The 17525-nt window shown below is 46.6% G+C and overlaps 2 protein-coding genes and 1 pseudogene across 3 annotated transcripts; 1 reads left to right on the top strand and 2 right to left on the bottom strand.

Annotated features, from left to right (window-relative positions):
* Positions 1 to 1869: 1869 nt before the first annotated feature.
* Positions 1870 to 3603, bottom strand: LOC136467734 (photosynthetic NDH subunit of lumenal location 4, chloroplastic-like). 2 transcript variants are annotated; one of them, XM_066466508.1, is made up of 6 exons: positions 3188 to 3603; positions 2927 to 3019; positions 2775 to 2835; positions 2618 to 2686; positions 2338 to 2447; positions 1870 to 2189 (listed from the first exon to the last, which is right to left on the bottom strand). In XM_066466508.1, exons 1-5 carry the CDS (start codon positions 3569 to 3571, stop codon positions 2380 to 2382), a joined length of 675 nt encoding a protein of 224 aa, XP_066322605.1. In that variant the 5' UTR covers positions 3572 to 3603; the 3' UTR covers positions 1870 to 2189; positions 2338 to 2379. The 2 variants fall into 2 exon arrangements, with proteins under 2 accessions (XP_066322605.1, XP_066322606.1); XM_066466509.1 differs by lacking the exon at positions 1870 to 2189 and having other exon boundaries at positions 2405 to 2482.
* A 3005-nt stretch (positions 3604 to 6608) lies between these two features.
* On the bottom strand, positions 6609 to 8469 carry LOC136464473 (FCS-Like Zinc finger 3-like). The gene is made up of 2 exons (XM_066463422.1): positions 8024 to 8469; positions 6609 to 7021 (listed from the first exon to the last, which is right to left on the bottom strand). Exons 1-2 carry the CDS (start codon positions 8320 to 8322, stop codon positions 6853 to 6855), a joined length of 468 nt encoding a protein of 155 aa, XP_066319519.1. The 5' UTR covers positions 8323 to 8469; the 3' UTR covers positions 6609 to 6852.
* Positions 8470 to 8865: 396 nt separating this feature from the next.
* Positions 8866 to 9802, top strand: LOC136466137 (citrate-binding protein-like; annotated as a pseudogene).
* Positions 9803 to 17525: the final 7723 nt, after the last annotated feature.

Below are 17525 nucleotides of genomic sequence, written 5' to 3'. Positions count from 1 at the left end.
CTCCCTCCCCCCCTCCCCCTGAGCCCCTTCTTCTAAGCCTGTTGGAGTTGGGGAAGAAGGGGGTGGGGCGGGGTGTAGGTGCGGGTGGGGCGTGGGCGCGGCCGCCGGGGTGGAGCTCGCCGGAGTTAGGGCGTGGGCACAGGTAGCCGGGGAGGAGCACGCTGGAGAGAGAGAGAGAGAGGAGAGAGAGAGAGAGAGAGGCATGGGGAGACGGCGACTGACGCAAATACGCCTCATCTGGTGACTGTCATCGAGTATTTTCTGTTTTAGTTTGTTTAAAGTATAGTTTTTCTAATTTTAACTAAATTATAGAAACATGTACCTATGGTATGCACAAAATAAATACTTTTATGGTGGATTTAATTAAACTAATTTGACGCATTAAATGTTAGGTCTCGGGTTCGAGTCACGGTCTCCTCGCATTGCTCAGGCGAGGGTAAGGCTTGCCACCAACACCATTCCCCAGACCCCGTACAGAGCGGGAGCTCTCTGCACTGGGTACGCCCATTTTTTAAATGTTAGTATATTTTTTTCTATATTTTTTAATAAGATAATAAAGTTTGTTTTTAGACAAAACTAAAAATAAATAGATTGTGTTCTTAGTGTCGCCTTGTAATCTTTGAACATCTGTCGGACTTTATGTGCTGGCCTATTTGTATGTTTGTATACAAATACATATCATGTGATTGTTACCGTCAGCTATGTGAATAATTTAGAGCTGGGTGTGTTCAATTTCAACCCATCTTCGTATGCAATTTGGGTGTTTGGTTTTCCCGCTCCTTGTTTACTATGCGACTTATTAGCTACTCCTACGTTGCCCAGGATTTGTTCTAGTCGAATTTCTGTGGAGGTGTTTAGCGAGTATAACAATCGGTAGGTTGCTGAAACCATGCGCTGCTGCAGCTGACTTCTCATGAGTCATGAGCGACAACAGCTTCTGTTAATCTGTTCTTTGCTGCTCTGCAGCTAGCAATAGGCGCACCCTCTGTTGTTCTTGTTCAACCTCTCTGCCCTTCCATTGTCGAGAAAGCGTTTATAGCTCTTGGCGCTCCCAAGAATCGCCAATGACATAGCCCGGCTCTCTCACTCTGCTCACTCTGAAAAGAGGTGAGGTCAAAATCACTGAAAATTTTTAGTAAAGTATAACCCAAGCCCTACCATCCCAGTGATACTCTCTCACAAGCAAAATAGTTCTCCGATACCGATGTGGTGGTACAATGGCTAATGCGGCTTGGTCCTATTTTACGCTTTCGCTTCTGCGAATTTACGTCTTCACCGCACGAGTTATTGAAGAATTCCACGCCTGAAGACCTGAGTATGCCAAAGGCTGGCTACTATTGAGGGCTGGTTTGACGAAAGAGCGGTCGTTTTAAACTGACGAGATACTTCTGGAATTATCAGGTTGACATTTGACAACCATGGAAATGGTGCCAGTGGTTAGCTTCGCCTTTGCTGCTTCACCAACCTCCCCAATTCAGGCAAGCAGGTGGGCACCGTCTGAACCGGTCGTGCTCACGCGTTGATGCCCGGGTTGTTAGTTCGCTCAAAGGATATTCTCTTGACGACGTATATTCCGTTTTCTGATGGCTTAACAATGGGAGACGAGAATTTGCTCCATGAGCATGGAGAATTTCTAGGTCAGGCGACAGTCAAGACTGCTGCACGTGTGTCAGACACGAGCAAGAGACCTCTGCTGCTCTGCAATTCTAAACGTGAGTGTGTTCACCAACCATGTGAAACCATACGGGGGATTAGTCGGCATGATTGAACGCTGAAGGATTTGACGCCATTTGCCAGTCATGCTGACTGACACAAATAATTCACAAGTCCATATCGGCTGTGCAAAACTGTATAGCACTTGGCGGTCGCTTTGGCTGTACCAAACTGATATAATGAACAATATGTTTGTTCCACGATGGCATTATTATGTCACAAGGATGGTTTATATCATTCTTTTATTCAATGCAAGTCGCCCGCGTACCATTTTTCTGCAATCCAGGTAGCTTTCTGGTCTACAGAAATAGGTCTGGAGCACTGCCAATCGAGTATGGAAAGTGAACAGTAGTCCTATGCACAAGCTTCTACAGGTGGCGCTGCAGGTGCTTTCACCACCAATCATGGCAGAAACACCTTCATCTGCCGGATAAACTTGCCCCTGAAACTCTCCACGTGTTCCAGGGAAAAAGAATCTGCCAAAGTAAAATTTCCTAACGTGATTAACAATCATGGAAAAGAGAATGATCGTTTACTCTGAAAAGAAGAGTGTCAATTTGCCAACGTGATTCACAGAAAATCATCAGGCGAGTTGAGAATGCTGTGCACTGCACCATACCAGACCTTATTTGTTCTAGGTCCTGAATATTCCTTGCCATCGAGCGCTCACTTGTAAATCCCAACGAGGTAAAGGTCATATAGAAGTGTGGCGTTTCCGGGGATGTTGCAGTCTCCTGTCAAAAGACTAGAGGGTCTGAACTCTGAAGTTCTGAACACGTGTTGAGTTTGCTGACAATGCTAGAGTCAGAGAAATTCTGAAAATGCTTATCTATGGTGCAGCCAATTGCTATTGCTACAGAAACTTTTACTGTTATTATTTTCCAAGAAAGGGTGAGAAATTGACCTGAGAAGCAGCCTGCTGGTTCAGGCCCGTACGCCAGTGACGCAGGTAACATCAGCTTGCGCTTTCCACCTGAAGCAGGTTTGCAACGGAGTCATGAAACAACATGCCAAAGCAAAAAGCCTCTAATGCACAGCTAACTGCTGAGTTCTGCACATACCAACAAGCATGGGTGGCACACCACCACCGCCACTAATCCCCTGTTCAAGCCCTCGGAGGATCTGCACACGGAAAACGCGAAAGAAACAAACGATCATCTAGTGGCATGGAAAAAATGAACGTCGTTTGAAGTGAGCAACACATGCTGCACACCTTGCCTGCGCCTATGCGCATTGTCAGTGGCCTGCCGCGCTTGTAGCTGCTGTCGAACAGTGTGCCGTCAGGAAATCTTGCAGTGTAGTGCACCTGACGACCGTCAAGAGAGAAGGAATTATGATCCGAAGCAACACACAATCCAGAACAGGATGGCATATATTACTCGTGTATAGTAGAAGGGAAATTGTCCACTGTACAGAGCAAGTTGAATCAAAGGAAATCGCAGGGCATGCAAGAAACGGTTCTGTCGGTGCTGACATTGATGAGCTCGCCGCGCGGGGGCTGGACACCGGTGCCAACCTCGACGTCGCAGTACGCGAGGCCGGACTTGACGAGGCTCAGGTCACACAGCTTGTCCCCGACCGTCGCGTAGTACTCGACGCGCGTGGCGCCGGCGTCCCCCGCCGGGATCAGCAGCGCGGCCGAGGCCAGGAACCCCGCGCCCAGCGCCAGCAGCCCCCTCCTGCCCGCCGACGCCGACACCTGATCAGGCGCGGCGGCGTGGAGAGGAGGAGTCGACGAAGTGGACGCGGAGCTACAGGGCGCGACGGCGAGCGCTCTGCTGCTGGGCTTCGGGAGCAGCGGCGTCGGGATTTGGCTGGACGCCACGAGAGACGACAGGGAGGAGATGGGTGGTGCCATGGCTGGTGGTGGCGTGGATTTGGATTATCCCCAAGCTGTGGCTGCAAGGCGCGCAGGCTCGGGTAGTTATACCGACGCCCCCGAAATTCGTCGCGCGGAGGCAGGCATGGTGGGCTCTGGATGTTTGAGCCGGCTACTGCGGGCCGGGGGTTTTGGCGTTTTGCCGGGCCAGGCCGCGAGTTTTGGGGCAGAACGGCATAAGATACGGATTTCCTTGCTCCGAGCGCTAGATCCCGGCCCATCGGAGCAGGACGGCGCATACGACACATGCAGCCCGGAACCCAACATTTACCGCCGCCGGGCGGGGGATGGGGATGCATTCAAGAGCGCAGGACGTGGCAGCGCGCCAAGTGGGACGCCACGCCACATGCCCATGCCGCCCGGCGCGGCTTCGCCAACGTGGTGCGCGGTGCGCCGGCGGGCCGCGTCTCGGCACGCGTCCACGCCAGTGAGGACGGCAGGCGCGACGCCTGGCAGGCAGCAGGGGAGCGGAAAGACTGCTCGTGCAACAGGTGATCGAAACGTTTGTTTGCATCCACACCGAGGTGCTAGATTCGGACAAGACATGCTAACTCGAGCGATTGTTGTAAAGTTTAAGGTGTCGTATCGAGTATCGTATACGGTGTTTGATAGTAATAAAAAAATAAATTACAGAATAACCACGAGACGAATTTATTAAACATAAGTAATCCATCATTAATATATGTGTTACTGTAGCACAAAGTTGTCAAATCGTAAACTAACGAGGCTTAAAAGATTTATCTCGCAAATTAGTCACAAATTGTATAATTAATTATTTTTTAATATATATATATATATAATACTATATGTATTTGTTCAAATATTAAATGAGATAAGAATTAAACTTTAGAGGACTGGACAGACACCTTTGCGTACGTACAAGTGCAGTGCATTTGGTGCCGTTTGGCTGCTTCGAAGCAAGGCTTATCACTTATCAGAAGAAAGGAAGATCAGATCATCAGACCATAGTTTTTTTCACCGAGGGGGGGAATCTTAATTGGTGTTCCATTTGGTTTCACAGGAAGGGCTCCAAATAAACTTGAATCTGTTTACGGTAATATCATTCGTTGTTATGATGTACTCTCATCTCATCGTTTCGAATTATAAGACATTAATTTAGAATGTCTTATAATTATAACTGAGAGAGTAAAAATCTTTTGAAATGAGTAGTTAAAGTTAAAAATGTTTAATTTAGGACAAAGTTAATACGTAAAAAAAGAGAAGGAAGTATTTATCCCGGCCCATTTGTCTAGGTCTAGAAAGATAGATCGACAAAATGCATGCAGACACGGATGACCGTCCAAAATACGGAACCAATGGGGGAATCTGTCGCTCAATGAAACTACAGAACATATTAACTGAGTGAAGAATAATCCACACCGGTGACGACCTTTCAGAGAGAAATAGAGAATAAACAAACAAATAAAACAATCCACAACAGCTGACACTGGTCCGGGGACTCTGAAGGGCCTCCCATGATTTGTGTCGTCAGCTGCGGCCACCCGAACCCTTCTTTTCCTCACGTTTTGGTGGTATATAACGACACAACGCAATACAAAAAGTGAGCCACTTGCCTAATGCCAACCAAAAAGTACAACATGGGACCTGGTTAAGATAACAGCTGATGGGAAATCTTCAATTATTTTTTTGTTACCGCTTTCAGCTCTTAGGTACAATCATTTTTTTAACTTCGAAACCATAGAAGTGAAAATTCAGAGTTCCTTCTCTCCCATGCTTTCCCAACTGGATGCCTGCATCATCATCTATAATAGTCGCCTTTCTTGTTACATTGCTCCTTGTAAAAACTGGCAGGGAGTCCCTGTCCCGGCTGCCAAACCAACCAGCATACAGCAACCATGATTTTTATATGTATCTTAAACTCGCTGTGACAGGCGCATGTTCATGGCATTTCTCTAATGTCCCATTGCGTAGGCGATAGAAGGAAAGGATCTAGAAGAGAGGATTAAAGAATGGGACGGTTTCCCCATCCACGGCAGGAGGTGATGAAGTACACAGCTGGACACTTGACTCTGAGAGACAGGCGAAAGCAACCAATAAGCCAAAGTAATAAGTGTATCTATGTTTCGTTGCTTTTCAGGTCTAATAAGTGTATCAATGTGACGCAAGCTTAACACCAATAAGGCAAAGTACGTACGCAGAAATATTGCAATGGTAGCAGTATCAATTGAGAAAGAACAGATCATAGTCTCCAATAATAAGCAGGAAAAAGAACAGAAATATCGCAACGGAGAGACATGCTCATTTTTGTGCATCCAAGGCGGTGCCATCAGTGGGGTTTTTTTTAACACAAAACTGCTGTAACTTTTTAGCACTGTTACGGTACTTGCTTTACTTTCTACTAGGAGGTATTACTTCAAGCCTAGGCTATTGATTTTTTTTATTTTTTTATTTAAATAATTGACCTAGAAAAAAAATATTAATCCAACCTCTGTTCATGACAGCCCTAAAGTAAACAGTGCCGTGCTTTTTACGCCGTGGAAAGCAGCACGTCCATAGATGGGCGTACTAGTAGGTACTCCAGTAGGCGCGCACATGTGTAGAGTGACGACCACAGACGAGGAGGTGGGGTTCTCCTCATCCTCGGTCATGGCCGGTCAAAAGCTCGTGTTCGTGAGGCGGCCACCGTCGTTGTGTCAGCAGACCTGCCGCTGTTGCAGCGCAGCGGTGGTTGTCCTGCTCTGGTTGATTGCATCGAGACTGCTCTGGTTGATTGCAGCCACCAGCCAGGACCACACCGTCTAGAATGTGCAGCGCCGCGCACGATGACACCACGCACTTGTCCTCTTGTGTTGCGCGCCACACCACACAACACTACCAGACCAGACTGCTTTTCTGTCTGTCCTGCAGCTGAGTCCTGATGAGTGAGAGTTTGCTCTCCTCAGCTGGGGAGCAGGTTGTCAAATTCTACAGCACAAGCACACGCAGCCTGGTCCGCTTGACAGCACAATTGTGAGGAAACCAGGCATATGCGATGCGAGAAAGGATGACGAGGATCTGTCGTTGCAACCCGGGTCTCTCTCTTTTTTTCCCCCTTTTGTTTCAACAAGAGAACGTCATATTTCCAGAGTTACATGCATCAATCACCTACTAATAAATCACTGACGCATTCATCACTGCCGGAATCTAGAGCTAAAGCTGTACTATGCACAGAACGCTCTAGCATGGCGGAAACTACGTGCCGATCGATCGATCAGGCGTCGCTCCTCCTGCTGCTCAAGGCGCAACAACATACACGCGGACTAGGCGGCGGCCACGGTCTCCCCGCCGTTGCCAGACTGGTCGGAGCCGCTCGCGCCGGACACGGACGGGGCCTCCTTGATGGAGGTGAGGGAGCAGGTCTGCTCCGTGCGCTCGTCGTACTCGATCTGCTTCTCCCGGCACTCCTGGCTGCAGAATGCCACCTCGCCCCTGCACGTCGTAGACAACAGAATAACTATCATGTCACGGAAACATATTTAACAAATTACTGCATTCAAGGTGGAAAAATACAACTCTTTTCACCAGAGGTAGATGAGGGATTGTGACAACCGATTAAAGAAATATGAGTTAGATGGTTCCAAGTGGCGACGCTTATATCATAATCAACCAACAGCTCATATGATTGGTCACCTAGGAGTATCTTTTATAAATGCTTTGCTTGGAGTGGACAGTGGAGTACAGTAATGTAGGCGCTTGACTCATAATGTAAAATATACACACCTACATGATGCATCAAACTAATCGTAAACCTAAGCATTTAGAAAAATTGGAAATGAATAACGGGCCGAAAGGAAGATTCGCATCAAATATTCCTTCCACTAAAAAAAAATGGAGGGGAATCAAGCTTTATTTAAATCTATGGTGTGAAGTTTAGGTATCACATCGGATAAGTCTAGGGCAGGATGTCACGTAAAGGTCTCGCGTGGGTTTCGAATACTAATAAAAAAATAAATTATAGAATCCGTCAGTTCACTAACCGAATTTATTAAGTTTAATTAATACGTCATTAGCACATGTATTAACGTAGCTTCGCGTTGTCAAATCATGAACTAATTAGGCTTGGTCTCGTAAATTAATCACAAATTATGTAATTAGTTATTTTTTATATATATTTAATACTCGTGTGGATATGGAGTAATTTAGGGGAGTAACTAGGCCTTAGGTTCACATACCCCCGGACCCCGAGTACGAACTAGAACGTGTCAGGTGGTGATGGAATCGGATGGCAATCAATTCACAAAAATCAAGGAGGATCACATAATACTTCGACATAGATCACAATGATTCTATTAATTCAGAAACTGGAACAGATCGAAAGGCACGATATCATCACGGCCACGGGGTCGTCAGTATCATGAATACGAAGGGCACGAGATGCAATCCAACGTGAAGAGATCAATTGAAGCCACAGACAGAATTAAAACTAAGAACCTGTAGATGAAGGTGTCGTGGCCGGGTCCGAGGCGGCGGTTGCAGAGGCCGCACGCCTTCAAGAAGGCCGCCGTCTCGGCGAATGAGACGCCGTAGTAGTAATCCGGCACAACGACTCCCATCCCGGCGCCGCCGCTGGGCAGTGAGGACGACGACGGCACGCCGGCGCCCGCCCGCTCCCGGCGCCCCTGCTTCGCCGCCGACGGCAACGTCACCAAGCTGGCCGTCCGCGGCAGCACCCTAGTCCTCGGCCGCTTCCCCAGCGCCGTGCCGGACTCCATTCGCTCAGCCGGTTCCATATCCTCCTCTCCTATCCCTCCGTTCCGCGCTCTCCCTCCCTCCCGCGCTTCCGCTGCCGGCGGCTGGCGCGCCCTGTGGTTCGAGACGGGCTTTCTCGTCGCGAGATTTGGAGAGGTGGGGAGCGAGACTGGTGGGTGGAGAGAGGGGTTTTGCGGAGCGGCGCATAAAAAGAGGCCAAGCTGAGCGAGAGCCGAGAGGCCGAGGTGAGCGACGCGTGTAATCAGGACCGTTGATCTCTTGGCCAGAATCTCTTCGATGCTTCCGATCCGACGCGCGGACAAGTCCGTTGTTTAACCTGGGTTCACGACTCCGCTAGGTGCACCCCGTTGCGCTGCGCTGCGAGAAAATTGTAATTATAGGACGCGAAACAATACGCTTCGTTACTATAGGACTCCAAACATCAACTTCACTAAAACGACACTTGAAATATTGGCACTTTGTTATACATGATATTTGGTCTTTTTAATTACTTTTCTCAACTAAAATACATGTATTTTGCCATGATGTGACCGTATTGCCCTCAGGACTTCAATTGACGTGGGATGGGGCTGCTGGCCGCTCGCCTGGCCTGCCTGGCTGGCCGGCCGCGCCTGGGTTGTGTCAGTGAAGTGAACTCGAGAAGAAAGCCCATCCACACGATCGAGCAAATGGCTCCTGCTTCCTCCCTGCCATGGCCTCTACAGCTCCTGTTCATCGTCTTGGTCTCGTGGTGCGGTCAGTGCTCCGCTGGCGTTGACCCGACCCTGGGCTTCATCGCTGTCAACCTCACCGAGGACCAGTTCAAGCTGCACCACCCGTACGACCAGCCCCAGCGACGGCGTGCGACGGAGCAGGGGATCGAGTTCCGCGACGGCGTGCGACGGATGTGGGTGTACTGCACCGACAAGCCCTTGAGCCCCGGCAGCCCCACCAAGCCGTGCTCCGAGATCCTCTTAAACGTATATACTAATTAAATTAAGCCAGCAGCATCACTAATCTTCACGATCAACGCTAATCATGTTGCTAATCCTGTCCAATGATTACCAGTAGCGAGTTGTCGTCGTTGCTAATCGTTTCAATTTCTATTTGGTTTGTCATTGCTACGTGTAGGTGAGGTACACGACGGGGGTGTGGCAGTTCAAGGGCTACGGGTACGTGCCGGTGGGGACCTCCGGCGTGTCGGTGATGCAGGTGTTCGGTGCGTCGGGGCGGAACACGACGCTGATGCTGCACATGTACGGTAGTCAACTCATGTACTACCACGACGAGGCACGCGTTGTCGACGCTTGCATCTACGACCGCTGGTTCCGGCTCAACGTGGTGCACGATGTTGGCGCGGGGGCGCTCACCGTGTTCGTCGATGACGAGGAGCGGCTCGCTGTCGTGGGACATAGCGGGTACCGCCACTACTTCAAGTTCGGGGTGTACACGTAGACGGACACCTCGCACTACATGGAGTCCCGGTGGAGGGACGTCAAGGTCTACACCAAACTCGGTTGAGGTTCAAGCTAAAGAACAGAGATCAAATCAGTGAACTTGAATAAAAGATTTGGATTGGACGTAGACATTAGTTGTTTATTTATCGATAGATTTCTGATATGATTTCGTCTGAACTGAATTCATCTAGCTGCAATGACCTAGGCGTGGACGGCCAGCCAGTCCAGACCGCGGCCAGCTAGGCAGGCCAGGCGAGCGGCCAGCAGCCCCATCCCACGTCAATTGAAGCCCTAAGGGCAATACGGTCACGTCATGGCAAAATACATGTATTTTAGTTGAGAAAAATGATTAAAAAGACCAAATATCATGTATAACAAAGTGCTAACGTTTCAAAGATTGTTTTAGCGAAGTCAATGTTTGGAGTCCTATAATAATGAAGCGCATTATTTCGCGTCCTATAATTGTAATTTTCTCGTTGCGCTGCCCCCCCTAGCTGTAAATTACACCTAAATACCCTTCTAAATATTGCATCGGGTGCCAATTCTGTGCTATGTACATCAATATACGCGTAGCTAGATTGAAGATGTGGCTAAAAACATTCCTGTAGCAGTGAGTCAGGTCCGATAGTGGAGGGGAGTACTACGGTCGGCATACCCCATATGACCAAGTTCCTGGACCTTTTGTAAGGTTTTTATAGGAGAATAGCATAGTAGCCTAGTATTCAACACCGGGCGAACCTCAACAGAATGGAGTAGCTAAAAAACGCAATCGTACTCTGATGGATATGGTGTGCAGTATGATAAGTTACTCCACCTTACCATTGAGCCTATGGATGGAGGCGTTAAAAATCGCCATTCATATTCTCAATAGAGAACCAAGTAAATCAGTGCCCAAAACACCATATGAGTTGTGGATAGGAAGAGTACCATCACTTAACCACTTGCATGTGGGGGGGAGCCCTGCTGAGGCTAAAGTATTTAACCCAAATATTAGGAAGCTAGATCCCAAAACAGTGAGTTGCTATTTCATTGGCTACCCAGAAAAATCAAAAGGTTTTCGTTTCTACTGTCCAGATAGACATACAAAGTTTGTGGAAACGAGACACGCTGTCTTCCTAGAGAATGAAATGATGAGGGGGAGCATGGTAGCTCGAGAAGTTGACCTTGAAGAGAAGCGGGTGTATGCACCCACTCCGATGATTCATGAGCCTTTTTTCTCACTAACTGCTGTCGCTGCACCGACAGTGCAAGACACTGTGGTGCCAACACCTGTTGTTATCCCACCTGTAGCAACAATGAATAATGATGAGGAACATGTTCTTCATGATCCTATAGAACCTATTGCCACAAATGAGGGAGCAACAACAGCCTCAAACAGAAGATGTGCCAAATATAGAGGCCCCTAGAAGGTCTCAAAGAGTTAGAAAATCAGCTATTCCTACTGATTATAAAGTGTACAACACTGAGGAATTTTAAATAGAGGATGATCCCATTCCCACCTCATTTGAAGAAGCCATGAGAAGTGATCATTCATCAAAGTGGCTTGAGGCCATGGAAGATGAAATGAAATCAGTGAATGCCAATAAAGTTTAGGATTTAGAGATAATTTCTAAAGGAGCCAAAACAGTATGCTATAAATGGGTCTATAAGACAAAGCTTGACTTTCAAGGGAATATAGAGAGATATAAAGCCTGACTTGTGGCAAAAGGTTTTACACAAAGAGAAGAGATTGATTACAATGAGACCTTTTCTCCAGTCTCATGTAAGGATTCCTTCAGAGTCATAATGGCATTAGTGGCACATTACGATCTAGAATTACATCAGATGGATGTAAAGACGACATTTCTCAACAGAGACTTGGAGAAAAATGTTTACATGGCACAACCGAAAGGTTTTGTCATGGAAGAAAAAGAACGAATAGGATGCCGCCTAAAGAAATTCATTTATGGATTAAAATAAGCTTCAAGACAGTGGTACTTGAAGTTTGATCAGACAATAAAGAATTTTGGGTTTAAAGAGAATGTTGAGGACAATTGTGTCTATACAAAGTTTAAGAATGGAAAGTTCATCTTCCTTGTCCTGTATGTGGATGATATCTTACTTGCTAGTAGTGATGTCAGTCTACTACTGGAGACAAAGAAGTTTTTGTCCTCAAAGTTTGATATGAAAGATCTTGGTGAAGCTTTGTTCGTTCTAGGGATCGAGATTTATCGAGATAGAAGTAAAGGGGTATTAGGACTGTCACAAAAGATATACATAGAAAAGATCTTAAAGAAATTTAGTATGCACAAATGTAGTCCCTCACCTGCTCCTATAGTCAAGGGCGACAGATATGGAGATTTTCAATGCCCTAGGAACCAATATGAGATCGATCAAATGAAAGTGGTTCCATATGCTTCAGCCGTCGAAAGCTTGCAATATGCTAAAGTATGCACGCGCCCTGACTTGACATTTATTACCGGGTTACTTGGCAGATTCTAGAGCAATCCTAGAATAGAACACTAGAAATTGGTAAAGAAAGTCTTGCATTATTTGCAAGGAACGAAATGCCTCATGATGACGTATAGAAGATCTGATTCACTCCATATAGTGGGATATTCAGATTCTAATTATGCGGGAGATGATAGAAAATCCACGTCTGGATATGTATTCACTCTCGCATGGGGAGCTATTTCATGAAAAAGCTCAAAGCAAACTGTCACTATATCGTCCACAATATATGCCGAGTTTGTAGCGTGTTATGAGGCAACGAGGCAGATGAACTGGTTAAAGAAGTTCATACCCAGTTTAAAGGTGGTTGACGATATCTATAAACCACTAAAGTTATACTGCGATAATAATCCAGCAGTACAGTATACTCACAACAATAAGTCAAGTGGTGCTGTCAAACACATTGATATAAAGTATTATGTTATGAAAGATAAAGTTCGGGATTAAGTCATAAGTCTTGAGCATATAAGTACAGTAAAGATGCTCGCGGATCCGCTTACAAAAGGCTTACCACCCAACGTGTTCAGAGAACATGTAGCCGTCATGGGTTTAAGGGAAAGCCTATAATTCCTGAATAAAAGAAGGCCCAAAGATAAATATCTATTTCAGAACAGACTAGTGTGTTGTAGCTGTTAAATCTATCGGCAATGGACCGTGATGATGAGACATGCTCTATGCGCTAATCTGTAATTGAATGAACAAAAGTAAAGAATATGAAAGCGAAAGATGGAAAGAGATTAAGGGGGAGATTGTTAGATTAATCTCTAACCTAACTGGACCCAACGGCCCAGTTGGGCCTTTGATTTACGCCCTGATCGGGGACGCCCAGCCCACCATGGCTGGAGGGCCCTGTCACCCTGCGCTATATAAAGAGGTGGGGCCGACGGCTCTAATCACGAGGTTGACTTGAGCCGACCTCCCTACCGACAAAACCCTAAACCCGATCTAAGTGAGGGGCGCAGCCAATGATGGAAAGTTCCTCCACCACTGCACTGCGCCGCCGCGATCTTCACCGACCGTCGCTGCCCGTGCGCAAACATCATCAACGAACCCGATGACGTCCGCTGAACCTTCTCCCTCCGCGGTGTCAGGTTCACCACCATCTCCCTACCCTCTCTGTCTCTCGCTAGTTCGTTCTATACATTCTTAGGATGTACTGTATCTCCCTTTTATATCGTATAGAATAAGCTATGGCTAGATCTATGATCCTACGGTAGCTGCAGCTGTCATTCACGTATGCCGACTCGAGGAGGCAGCAGCCGCACAACAGTGCGCTGCTTCATTTCCATCTGGTGATTTCAGGAGCTGATCGAATTACCACTCCACAATAGCATGCAAAGTTCTCCACTTTCGCGCCAAGTATGTCCATACCTCTTACTACTATCAACACGTCCTCCAGATGATTATACCATTGATAATGACCACATACCAGTTGGCCTTGCTTATTCCGCACAACAACCCCAGTTACTCCATTGCCCCTTGCCCCATAAAAACTATGATCTTCCATGGATCATGGATGCTTTACTTTAGTAGCCCGTATAGGTTTCTGATATATTTGCATCAGGACTTCTAGCATCTTTTTTTTTTGAATGACTTCTAGCATCTTTGTGACATATTTGGTTGCCGCATATACGGACTAGGCAGTTTTGCAGTGTTGTCTAGCATTTCTGCCCGTCCATAACGATCAGCAACCACAAGCAAGGAGGGCTATCTCCCTCCGAACACAATCCACCTGTTAGCAAATCTTTCGCCCAGGTCAGAGGGTGTAAACGAGGTTCCTTTTGGACAGTCATTTCTTTGATGCCGTCCCAAAACCACAGTGCATATGTGCACTCAAACATCGTGTGAAAATATCGTCTCCGGAGAATGGCCGCAGTCTGCACACTGGCTCTCCTAAGCAAATATCCCTAGCTTCTTCCACCATAGGCCCCCGCTCTCTGAGCTACTGGCGTAGCCATTTCATAGCAAACTTTACAAACCTATAAAACAACGATTAATTAAAGCACGTACCAGTTTAGAACATAAAAATTACATCATAATAGATCTATATTCAAAGAGCCCGCCAGGTGAGGGATATTGATTCTTTAGCAAATAAAATATATTTTAAGGGGAATTAAGAGTTAAAATTGTTGATTTCTCTGATCAAAATATATTTATGACCGACACAGTAGTCAAACTACTATCAGCCTTTTCGTTTGCTCGTATACGATCGTGGATTATAAGATAGAATAATATTTTTCTCTCACACCAAACCAGCCAGCAGTAAATAATCCACGATCGTTTACGACGAAACGAACAAGATGTTGATGGATTGGTACTAACTGTCTATGTCTTATCTGTTTATCCAACCATGTCATACAGTGAACTGTAAGTACGTGACATGTCTTTGGATATGAGTGCATGGGAATTTCGTATTTATCTTATCTGCTCACTTTTTTCTTCATATTATTCTTCTATTTGATCCTTAAGGGCTAAACTTTAGACCACTCATGTAGCATTTTAATGGCTATTTTATTTTATTCTTCTTCACAGTTCATTTATATGTTTAAACGTCATATATTGCTTCTAGAAGGGAAGTATAAAAGCTAACGCGACAAATTCATCTCTCCACAATGGCTAGGGGCCTAAATCGGAGTTGTATATTACATTAATGGTAGTGCTAGCGCCCGGACCTCCGGACGGACGCCCGCGCGCTGCACTCCGTTTTGCGTTCCACGCGGTGCTCGTGCCGCTCGAGCGACAAGAGGGGAAGGGTGCGCGACGCCTCTGATTTAGAAGGACCCAGCCGCGGCGTCATATATGGATGCCCTACCGGCGCTAGGAGAGACGATGCAACAGAAGGTGGGGTGAGAGACGCAACATCGGATCTACTTTTGAAACATCCAAATACAATGGTTGTAACATACATGTGAAGACAATTGAAACACTTGAAATATGCTTCTGAAACACTTGAAGAAAAAGACCTGAAAACACTTGAAAACCATTGCAACCATATGCAACATCCAAACAAAACACATACAACGTATGTGTCAAATATATGCAACATCCAGATAAACACACCTACAACATGTGTCAGAATACATAGATGAAACATACTTATGAAATATCTAAAACACTCGAAATATACGCTTGCAACATGCCACTGGAACAATTGCAACATATGCAATATGTGCGACATCCCTCGATCTACTTTTGCAACATCCATATGAACGATTGCAACATACATCTAAAACGTCTGAAACACTTAAAACATATATATATATATGCAACATAGGGGTGGGAAAGACAGGGCCACTCGATTCCGGCCACCGAGGTGAGAGAGGGCACCGTTGGGGATGGGGAGGCCGCCGCACCGGGGTGCAGAAGAGCAGCCCATTCCCTTCAACACCGTCGTGGCACCTCTATGGATCTCGCCAGGGTGGGGAGAGGGCCACTGGATTCACAGGCGTTGGGCGCTCCCAGTGGATGAGGACGCCAGGGTGGGGGAAGGAGCCGCCGGGTGGGAGAGGACGCCAGGGAGGGAGCACGCATGCCGAGGTGGGGGAGTGCGCTATCGCTAGCTAGGGAAGTAGCCATGGCCACATCGTCGGGTTTGGGTAGGGGTGCGAGCGCTAAAGGGATAAGAATGGGGACGGGCACGAGCGCGTGTGGGAGAGAGCGGTGGGAGGCGTCCATCCGTCCAGACGTCTTAATGAAAGTGCAATCAAGCCCTAATTGTGGATTTTGGTGATAATAACCACATAATTAGAGAACTAATAAGATTTATCGAGATGACAAGCAAGAAATTTATATTCAAGGATGCTACACGAAATGGAGGAGCCCCCAATTACAAATGTTGATGGCTTCAAACTCAAAAGAGGTTTAAATTCTTTAATATTTTGAATTTAAGTATAGGAAAAGCCATACTATAAAGGGGACACAATGCTTAAGCTAACATGTGCTACCAAGTGCTCAAACATACACATGCATCCTCATATTCACAGCCAAGACAGCCTACACTTCACTCTTACCCTTGTTGTCTTGCCTCGTGCGGCACTGCCGCACTTAAGCCGTGGCACTGTCGTGACTTGAGTGACCATTGGGGCTGAGGGGGTATTTATACCCATCCTCTTCCTCCCCAATGGCTATCTTCTTCCTTCTGCTCATTCCAGCTCATCCAAAATAGAAAAGGAACTCTCTCTCTCCCCCTCCATTAGTGACCTTGAGCCCTCAAGCAAATCCATTGATTTCCCCATCAATCCTTGAGAGAAAAGGGTCCAAAACTCGATTAGAGAGCAGCTCCATTGATTCCTCAACTCAAAAGAGCACTTGGTTCATGTTTTGGCTGGCAGTTGTGTTTGTTACTCTTAGAGCTTGGCTCCTAGCCGGCTAGAGCATCGCCCGTGGAGCTTGTCAACTTGTGTGATAGCCCTAGGAGGTTTGTAACCATCTCTTAAAGCTAGTAAACTCACCCCTCATCTCAAAAGTTAAGTCTCTTAACTTAAGAATGAGGAAGGGTTGGAAAGCCCTAGGCCTTAGTGGCTAACCTCAATAACGTAGACGTAGGCAAGCCTTAGTGGCGAGCTGAACCATAGGATAAATCATTGTGTCTCTTGTGCTTGATTTACATTACCTGCATGTTATATTTTTGTTGAGGTGATTTCTAGGGTTTCTAGTCGATCTACTTATGTGTGGTGTTCCTACTACTTCTAGCTCTCGATCTGTGACTATCATATCTGCAGTAGGCTAAGAAATTTCTCCGATCTAAGTTTTTGTTCACTGATTTTGAACTATGACTCGAAGTTATCTGTAGGTGTGGCAATGCCTCTGTTCTGACCCAACAGTGCCGCCCGTCAAAGCGACAGTGCCACAAGGTGAAATTGATAAAAGTTTGAGTGTTTGTTTTGACAAGCCTATTCACCCCCCTAGGCCAACCAGAGATCATACAAGTGGTATCAATGCAAGGTTACCTCATATATGCTTCATCGCGTGAGGTATGGAGCCCAAAGGAGGACTTAGTGGTGTGAAGCCGGTGGATGTTGACACGGACAATGGTGAGCTAAGCGTGTCAACAACAATCAACACCACACTACCACATCTTGAGGCTACTGATGCCAAAAGAGCTCTCGATGATAATGAGAGAAGAAGAAGGAAGGAGGCAAGAAAGCTAAAAGAGAAGCAAGAGAGCAGAAGAAGGAGGAGGAGCGGTTAGAGGAGAAGAAGCAAAGGAAAGAAGAAAGAAGGCTCAAGAGAGAAGCAAGAAGAAAAAGAAGAGAACCTAGGAAGAAGAAGAAAGAAGAAGAGAAGGCAACAAGTGC

This window comes from Miscanthus floridulus, chromosome 7 (assembly GCF_019320115.1).
Source record: "Miscanthus floridulus cultivar M001 chromosome 7, ASM1932011v1, whole genome shotgun sequence".
Lineage (NCBI taxonomy): Eukaryota > Viridiplantae > Streptophyta > Magnoliopsida > Poales > Poaceae > Miscanthus > Miscanthus floridulus.
This window is presented reverse-complemented; position numbering and strand designations above follow the sequence as displayed.

What these genes read in the sequence shown, in the direction of transcription:
- LOC136464473 (XM_066463422.1), bottom strand. Translation starts at nt 8,322, where the DNA reads ATGGAACCGGCTGAGCGAATGGAGTCCGGCACGGCGCTGGGGAAGCGG. An exon ending in CACGACACCTTCATCTACAG is followed by an intron (nt 7,022 to 8,023) that starts GTTCTTAGTTTT and finishes TACGACGTGCAG; the next exon opens with GGGCGAGGTGGCATTCTGCA.
- LOC136467734 (XM_066466508.1), bottom strand. Translation starts at nt 3,571, where the DNA reads ATGGCACCACCCATCTCCTCCCTGTCGTCTCTCGTGGCGTCCAGCCAA. An exon ending in TGTGCCACCCATGCTTGTTG is followed by an intron (nt 2,687 to 2,774) that starts GTATGTGCAGAA and finishes AACCTGCTTCAG; the next exon opens with GTGGAAAGCGCAAGCTGATG. An exon ending in ACCAGCAGGCTGCTTCTCAG is followed by an intron (nt 2,448 to 2,617) that starts GTCAATTTCTCA and finishes GTCTTTTGACAG; the next exon opens with GAGACTGCAACATCCCCGGA.